At 36.7% G+C, this 9,175-nt stretch overlaps 3 protein-coding genes across 3 annotated transcripts; all 3 read left to right on the forward strand.

The window, feature by feature from the left end:
- Positions 1-996: 996 nt before the first annotated feature.
- On the forward strand, positions 997-1,176 carry K441DRAFT_566978 (uncharacterized protein; the record flags this gene model as incomplete). Its single annotated transcript, XM_067643775.1, has 1 exon — positions 997-1,176. A coding segment is annotated over one exon (180 nt), but the record flags the coding sequence as incomplete, so codon positions are not given.
- Positions 1,177-3,210: 2,034 nt separating this feature from the next.
- K441DRAFT_566776 (uncharacterized protein) lies at positions 3,211-3,402 on the forward strand (the record flags this gene model as incomplete). The annotated part of the gene is made up of 1 exon (XM_067643767.1): positions 3,211-3,402. A coding segment is annotated over one exon (192 nt), but the record flags the coding sequence as incomplete, so codon positions are not given.
- Positions 3,403-4,147: 745 nt separating this feature from the next.
- Positions 4,148-4,318, forward strand: K441DRAFT_566546 (uncharacterized protein; the record flags this gene model as incomplete). Its single annotated transcript, XM_067643748.1, has 1 exon — positions 4,148-4,318. A coding segment is annotated over one exon (171 nt), but the record flags the coding sequence as incomplete, so codon positions are not given.
- Positions 4,319-9,175: the final 4,857 nt, after the last annotated feature.

Raw genomic sequence — 9,175 nt, forward strand, 5'->3', positions numbered from 1 at the left:
TAAAGCTAAGGCAAAAGCTTACTAGCATTATTACCATTTGATATTAACAAAGACGGACTACAATTTACCTTAGCGATATTGGGATTTCTCTAGATAAATAAGGAGCAGCTTGGGTTTAACCCTATTATTCTAATATTGGACGGTAAGCGATATATTAAGGTCGTGCGTAATAGTTAGACTAAGTGTCTTATTCTTAATAAACTTATAAAGTAGGCACGCTATATCGCTAGTTAAGCAATTACTTGCTAGAAAGTATACCGCAAGGGGGACACCTCTAAGATACCCCTTATTATTAAAGACTTGTAGCAGTACCTGTAGCGCGAGGAAGAAGGTAAACTGCTGTATAAGGTAACGGAGAAAGAAGTGGTTAACGTGGCCAGGTACTATTACCACGAGACAGTTTATATAGGCGGTAAAGAAGATAATATTTACAATAACGTCCGTAAAGGGCTAGATATTATAAGAGTAATAAACTATAAGAAGGGCTTAATGATGCCTCTAAGACCGGCTGGAGTGAAAATTAGAAAAGGCCGAAGTTCTAGTAGAAAGAGGTTGTTTAGTTATATTAACGCCCCATTACCACCTAGTAAGCGTATATATTTAGGCTCTCCGCCTAAAGGCGGAAGGCGCCCTATAACCCTAAATTAAGTACATTAACGTGTTATTACTAGGGATTACGGAAAGCCTCTTTACGAGGTAAGCTTTTGGGCTGCAATACTTACTATACTAGAGGGTAGCATTAAAGGATACAAGTCTTTATATACGCGGGCTGGCATTATCTAATATAACATTTTAACGGGCAACCTTATGATAAATAAGGAAGATAATAATCCTTCTTAGCCGGCATTTTTAATCGACTTTAATCTTGCGATTAAGGAGCAGCGGGAAGGGCTTTTAGAAGCGTAGGGTAAGACTAGTATAAGAGCGTTTATAGCGATTAGAGTGCTCCTAGGCGAGATATACTTAGCTTAGTATGATTTTAAGTCGTTCTTTTAGGTGCTATTCTGGATATATATTTACTATAATGGACCTAATAAGAAAGGTAATGTTGTTAATAGGTTTAATAAGTGGAATTTTATAGATACGGAAGAGTTAGCTAAGATAAAGAAAGGAGAAGTGGATAATAAAGGGGATTTTCTTAAGACTGTAGGTGATTACTTTTTACTATACTATTAGCTACTAATCCCTTAGGTTAATAGATTGCGGAAGGTAATATTTCTAGGCGGTAGAAGGCGAAAGGGAAAGGATAAAAACCTTCCTTTTTAAATAAAGGAGGTACTTTAGGAAGTAAGAAAGGATTTAAAGGTGCTAGCAAAGTAGATAAAATAATATTTTATTACTCTTCTACTGTATAAATGAAGTTTTGCGGAGATTTAGGCGGCTAAGGCTAGGTAGTAATCTTAGTTAAAACGCATATAAAATAGCGTAGGGTAAGTTACCTAGGCTGAATAAACCCAGGAAAGCGGATAACCTAATCTTCCGCTAGATTATTAGGTCCCTATACCCTACTATTTTATATAGGCTTTATGTTTTCACAAAACATATAATCTACTCCCTAGCCTATTAGAAGCCACCTTATGCCGCCTAAATAGAGGCTATAAGAGAATTAATCCCTTTCTCTAACCAATCCCCTACTTAAATAAGTCCCCTACTTAAATAAATCCTCTACGGAAGCCAATGCCTATGTGTTTCGCCGCCCTATGGGAACCAATCCCCTACTCCTAATAATCCCCTACGGGATCCGATCCCCTACTCTAATACAAGAGATCGCCCCTAAAGGTAGCTCTGTAAAGCCTAGAGGAACTCTACTCTAAGTGCCTATAAAGGCTAGAAATAGTAAAAGAAACGAGACTAGTAACTTTTATTAAACTATTAAAAGATAAGAATAGAAGACTAGCTTTTATAGAAGCCCTAGGGGAAAAAAGCCCTAGGGGAAAAAGGCCCTAGGGGAAAAATCCCCTAGGGGAAAAAAAGCCTTAGGAAAAAAAGCCTTAGGAAAAAAAGCCTTAGGGGAAAAATCCCCTAGGGGGGAAAAAGGCGGCTCTATTTCTAGCTTACTTCTATTTTTAGCTTAAATTCTATTTCTAGTACTTGCCAAACTAGCCGCTTATAAGCGAAAGTCTTGGCATCCCACCTTATATACCTAGTAAGCCGCCATTTTTAAAGGTATGTGATTTGCTATAGTATAAAAGAGTACTTCTCTATTATAGTTTAAGCGCATAAGGGTGTGGCCAGAGAAAGTCAGCTACCCTCCCTATTAGCGCCGGCAAGGTATAAGCGCCTTAATGACTGAATTTATATTATTCTTTATATTAGTTTCGTTAAGTACATAATATAATATCTGCGTGGAAGGCGCAGTCGTACGTAGATGCTTGGCGTTAATCCGTGGCGCAAGTAATAAGGCTGTTTAGCCTTGCTGTGCTTAATGAAAATCTATATAATATCGCCCTCTTTTTTTAGCAGAGCGGCTTATTAACCGAGTCTTCTATTATATCTTTATTTATCGCCGCCGCGCCTCCGTACCTCCCTACCGTATCTCTATACCTTTTTTCTATATAGACCCGCTTAGTGTTATAGCTAGCATTATTACTATTCTCTAGCTCTCTAATAAGGTTTTTAGATACCTTAACAACATAAAGGATGCCCCAAAAGACTAGGCAAAATGCGCCGTTAAGGCTTTAAGCCTTACCAGTCTTCTTATTAGCTTAAGGTTCTAACTTAAGGAGGGAAGCTCTAATGAGTTATGGTATACCGCGGTTTAAACTTTTAAAGTTAAGAATAGGCCGCTCGATTAGTTTAAGTAAGCGCTTAAGGAGCTATAGGCTAAGATGACTGGTAGAGGCAGACTAAAAAAGGTAGGCGACGCGCTTATATAGAAGTTTAGTAAAGAGAAAGTTACTAATATATTGGCCAGGATAGAACGCTTAAAGATATTAGTAGAGATTGCGTTATAAATGGACCACTTATAAGTCTCTATAATGGCGTTATAAGATAATATTGCTTATATATCTAAGCAAACTATCTTAAGTAATTAAGGACGACACGGGCTTTATTTGGAACCGCGTTCTTACTATAAAATCTAGACTTAATATAATACGGCAAGACTAAGACCGTAAACGGCATAATAAGCTTATAGGATAGATATCACCAACGGATTTTCTAACTTAGTAATTTAATTTTATAGGCCACAGATAAGAAGGGACAGGTTAGTGGTTTCTTAATGCCCCTAAGTTTATAAGGTGGCTTTATAAACTAAATAAGACGCTATTCTATCCTAGGATCCCTAGAGCTAGTAAAACAATAATAGCAGCAATCGCAATCGATTACCTTTTAAAAGTAATACTGACCGGTGCCGTTAGAATTACTTTTATATATTATAACTATAAGGCACAGGCAGACTAGAATGCCGCTAGTCTACTAGCGGCCATTCTTAAGTAACTAGTATAGGCCCGACCGTCTATCGCGGAGCCTGTAAAACTTTTGTATAAGCAGTATACTAACTAGGGGACTAAGCTATTACTTAAAGAGATCTTTGGGGCTCTTTAATCTATTCTTACTACTTATTCAAGTATATATCTTATAGTTAATACTCTAGATAAGTGTCTAGATAAAGATGGCAGCTGCTATTAGTTTCTTACTAAGCTCTAAGATCTATAAGTTAGGACAGACCTACGTCTAATAGCTACTTTAAGATTTATTCTAGAGGTTGAAACTAAGTTTAAGGGGATGCCAATATTAGAAGTACGCGCAAATAATAAGGACGTAAAACGATTTATAGTAGGCCAGACTTACTAACTTCTAAAATGTATTTAACGGGATGTTAAGCTAAAGGACTTAGTGTAGGATAAGATTGTTAAAGTAATAGATGGTATATAAGTATATTGCGCGGCTTATAAAAGCACTTATGACTTATAATACTACTAGGTTCCTTCTCGCTTATCTCTATATAGACTTATTACTAGATAAGGATACTATTAAGGCAGTAAAGTTGACTTTAAAGCGGTTTCCTAGAGGCTCTAAAGATTCTAAAGCACTTAAGTAAGTTTATAACAAAGCGTATAACGAAGCGATTAAGAGAATAGAAAGCTAACTTCCTAGAAAGCGGGAATAAGTAAGGAATATCTTATCCTAGATTATATACGTATAGAGACAACCTACTACTACAGAGCTATACTATGCTTTAGCGGTAGAGCTAGGCAAAAAAGAGCTAGATCTAGACAATATTCCTAATATTAAAGATATAGTCTCCATATGCGCCGGCCTTGCTATTATAGATAAGGAGAGCGATATTATCCGTCTAGTGCACTACACTACCTAGAAGTATTTTGAGCGGACTATAGAAGAGTGAAATCCTCGCGCGTAGCTAGATATAGCCTTAGCGTGTCTTACTTATCTCTCTTTTAGTACCTTTAGACGTAGCAGCTATTCTACTAATAAAGACTTTAAGGGTAGGCTAGAGTAAAATATATTCTTAGACTACGCTGCTTAGTACTAGGGATAGCATACACTAATAGTTTAAGATTAGGTGTCTAAACTAGCTTATTCTTTTCTTTAGTGCAGTAGCTCAATTTGCTATACTATATAGGTTATATCGATTTTAACTTATAAATACGGGAAGTATTATTAAAGATATCCTAGAGAAATAACAGGATTATACTTAACGGCGTAATTTAGATTGCTTTCTTTATTAGAGAAGCTGCTATCTAAGCTAGGGAGAAATATTATAATCTTAGCAGACCTAAGAGACAGCTATAGACGGACGCCGCTATTACTTAGGGTAGAGTTTAGATACAATACGGTAGTAAAACTACTTCTTAATAAGGGCGCCGATATTAACGCGTAAGGTAGATTATATAGCAACGCACTCTATACGGCTTTAGATAGAGGCTATAAGTAGGTTATAAAGCTGCTGCTTAATAAGGGCGCCGATGTTAACGCGTAAGGTAGAGAGTATAGTAATATACTTTAGGCGGCTTTAGCTAAAGGCTATATATAGGTCGTAAAGCTACTACTTAATAAGGGCGCCGATATTAACGTATAAGGTAGAAGGTACGGTAATATACTCTAGGCGGCTTTAGCTAGAGGCTACGTATAAATTATAAAGCTGCTACTTAATAAGGGCGCCGATATTAACGCGTAAGATAGATACTACGGCAATACACTTTAGGCGGCTTTAAATGGAGGCTACGTATAGGCCATAAAGCTATTACTTTGTCACGGAACCCGACCGCAGGGGCCTCCATAGGAGAGCCCCGTGCTCTTACGTACACCTCGCGTACAGCTTATATCAGCTACGCGTAGGTATATCACTTCCTTACGCCCTTAACCCTTACGATCGATCGCGCAACGTCTTGTAGACTCCTTAAATACATACGTTCAGCTACCACTGTTCCGCGCCTCGTGACATTACGTTGCGCCTTTTTTACTACCGACACCTAGCCTACGACTAATTCTACGTCTCTATAATACTATAGGCGCTACCAGAAGCAGCGCGTCTATAAATAACCTTACTTCGCACCTATAGGAAACCTATAGTAGTAAGACGATATTCCTTACTAGTTACTATATTAAACCTAAAGAGTAACCTAATACCCTAACCTAGCCTATAACGTTAATTAATCCTAGGAGAATTTAATTTATTAACCCTAGCCCTAACCCCTAAGGGGGAGCCTAGCGGCCTAAAGGAGTTATAACTATAAGACGGATACACCCCTATTGGTATAAGTGGCCACAGCGATAACCTTAACAAGATAGACACCGGTAACCCCTTATCCTTTATTAATTATACAGCTATAAAAAAGTAACTAGACGGGTAACTACCTATTAAGATTAAAATATAAAACGCTGAGATATTTATAAGAATGGTAGTATAAGAACCCAATAAATACTACCGCCTTTTATAGAGCTACTACCTAAAGCTTATATAAGCTGAATTGCGTACTACCTAAGATCGCGATATTATCCAAGACTTATAAGCTAGTAAGGCACTAGCTAATAACACGCGCTAAGAGACCGAAAATAAACTCTATATGTTTAAGCGCGATGTCTAACAATTAAAGAAAGCTAAGATTATACTTATTACTAAGGTTACTGAGAAGGAAGGTATAATTAAATACCTATAGTCTTAGCTAAATAAGTACATCTATAACAATGCCGAGCACCTTCCTACTACGCACTACGCTATTTAAGTCTTTACGCCTCTGGCAACCTTACCTACCCAACACTTAGCAGAAGGTTAGTGTTAAGAAGCTTTACCTAATAGGGACCCCTATAATAGCAACCGAACTTAAGCTATAATAGCGGGGTCTAATATATAATACCCTAATCCCCTAGTCTTTTAAGGAGACCGCAAAGAATATAGCTACTAAAAGATGTAAATCTATAAAAAGCTAACTTAGAGCGCCTACCTCTTTCCTATAGAAGATACTAAGATTAGTTACATTATTGGGCGTATAAAGGGCACCCTATTTAATAGACTCTTCGCCTAATAGGAGACTAATAGCCCTAATAAGTGGAAGTCTAACTAGGAAGTCCTTAACGATCTTAACCTAATGTATCGCGACTACAACCTAGTAGCTACTAGTTAAGCCAAACTACGCGCCCTAAAGATAAGTCTTACTAAGTCATTTAACGAGTTCTATGTTAAGTTTTAGGAATACACTAGAGTCCTTACCTAAGACAACGCTAAAGACTAAGAAGATCTCCTTAAAAAGGTCACCTATTGCCTTAGTTATGCTACCGCTAGTTATAATTATAAGGACGTGCATAATATAGTAGCAGCCCTATAGAAGATTAAACGACGGCTAAATTAGATCTCTACTACTAACCCTTACCTAAAGACCTCCTTATAGAAGCCCTCCGGACCTACTAAACCACTAACGCCTACTACCCTAAGTACCACTACTGGTGCTAATATTAACCTCTCTATACTAACCTTCCCGTAAAAGCTACTAGATAGAGAGCGCGAGCTACTCTAAAAGCTAAAGCGTTGCTATAAATACCGTTAAGAAGGCTGTTATAGCTATAGCCTAAACTACCTAATAGCTAAGTTTAGCGGCTATTATCTAACGCCTAACCCTACGCCCTAAACACTAAATATATCGCTATACGCCGCTACTATATAAGATGAAGACGTAATAATAGTAGTAGGGTTAAATACGGAAGCGGAAAACGGCAAGTTCTAGCCCTAAGTTATAGGTTAGAATGCCCTAATAATGGAGGGATCTACATATCGGCCTGCTTAATAGATAACTTAGTAAAGATAAACGGACAAAAATAGATAGTCTTACCTATAATAGGAACTACTGCTAAAAAATAATATAAAAGCCGTTCTATAATTAATTGCGGAGCTACTAATAAATTTATAGATACCTAATTCGTGCGTACTTATAACCTACCTACCTTACCCCTTACTAAAGCCTACGCCCTATAACTCGCTAACGGTAGTTATACCGCATAGAAGATCACTTATATAGTATAGCTCTGCCTAGATATAAATGGGCACCAGGAAGAGCTCTAGGCCTATATTATACTACTTACTAACTACCCTATTATCCTTAGAATAAGCTAGCTTAAATAATATAACCCCGCCATTAACTAAAAAAAGAGAGAAGTAACCTTTAACTTTAAATACTGTAGAGAGACTTGCCTAGGACATAGTCTAGCTACCTCTATTTTCTCCCCAGAATATTAACCTAAGGAACCCCTTATTACCCTACTAATGACTAACTGCTACTACGTAAGCGCCGCGGCCTTCTACCGCATAGCACGTAGGAAAGGCTAGACCGTTACTGTAGCTTCCTAATTATAACTATATAAGCTTAATAAAGAATAGAACCACGTCCTCTATAGTAATAGGATAGACATAGTTAACCTTTTAGAAGATAACCCCCCTACGGAACTCTACGGACTCTTACTTTTAGACTTTAAGAAGTTTATAAACCTTAAAAAAGGACTTACTAACAAGAAACTCCGCAAACTCCTTCCTAAGAGGTACTATAACTTTATTAATATATACTTATAAAAGGGCGTAGATATACTCCCCCCATATTAACCTAACAACTATGCCATTAATATTAAATAAGGAAAAATGCTATTATATAAGAGACCCTACCTGATATTAAAAGACGAACTTTTAGTTATAAAAAAGTATATTAATAAGCACCTTAATAAATGGTATATTCGTCCTAGCATATTACTAGCAGCCGCCCCTATCCTTCTCGCTAAAAAGCTAAAAGGAGGTATTTAATTCTACATTAACTATAGAGGACTTAACGCTATTATAATCAAAAATTAATACCTAGTACCACTTATACGTAAAACCCTTAAGCGGCTTAGCCAAGCTAAAATCTATACTAAGCTTAATATCATCGCCGCTTTTAACTATCTTTAAATACAGGAAGGTAATAAATAGAAAACCGCATTTATATTACATTTCGGCCAATTTAAATATACCGTTATACTCTTTAGCGTATATAACAGCCCAGGCACCTTCTAAAGCTATATTAATAACGCCTTATAGGACTACCTTAATAACTTCTACTCTGCGTACTTAGACGATATACTTATTTATAGTAATAACCCCTCTAAGTATACTAAGCACGTTTAAAAGGTCCTATAGCGCCTTAGGGACATAGGACTTTATATTAACTTAAAGAAGTGTAAATTCTTAGTTATAGAAGTAAAATACCTTAAACTAATTATTACTACTAAGGGTGTCTATATGGACCCTAAGAAGGTACGTATAATTACTAAATAGCAAGCCCCTAACTATATTAAGGATATATAAGCCTTCCTTAGCTTCGCTAACTTCTATCGGAAATTTATATATAACTTCTTAGGTATAGTAGCACTATTAACAGCAATAATGCAAATAAAGGGCCTCTTTATAAAAGGAAGAAAAACGTATTTATACTTTACCTAGACGCCTAAATATAAGAAGGCGTTCTAAGACCTTAAAAATGCTTTTACTAAAGCACCTATCCTAGCTTACTTTATATTAGGACGATAACTCTATCTTAAAACTAACTCCTCAGACCATATTAACGTAGGCGTCCTTTCCTAGATAGATAACAACGGTCTCTTCTACCTAGTCGCATTTTACTCGTCTAAGCTTATACTATAAGAGTATAACTATAAGATCTATAATAAGGAACTTCTCGCAATTATATAAGCG

The sequence above is a fragment of the Cenococcum geophilum genome, assembly GCF_001692895.1.
Source record: "Cenococcum geophilum 1.58 unplaced genomic scaffold K441scaffold_28, whole genome shotgun sequence".
NCBI classification, from domain to species: Eukaryota; Fungi; Ascomycota; class Dothideomycetes; order Gloniales; family Gloniaceae; genus Cenococcum; species Cenococcum geophilum.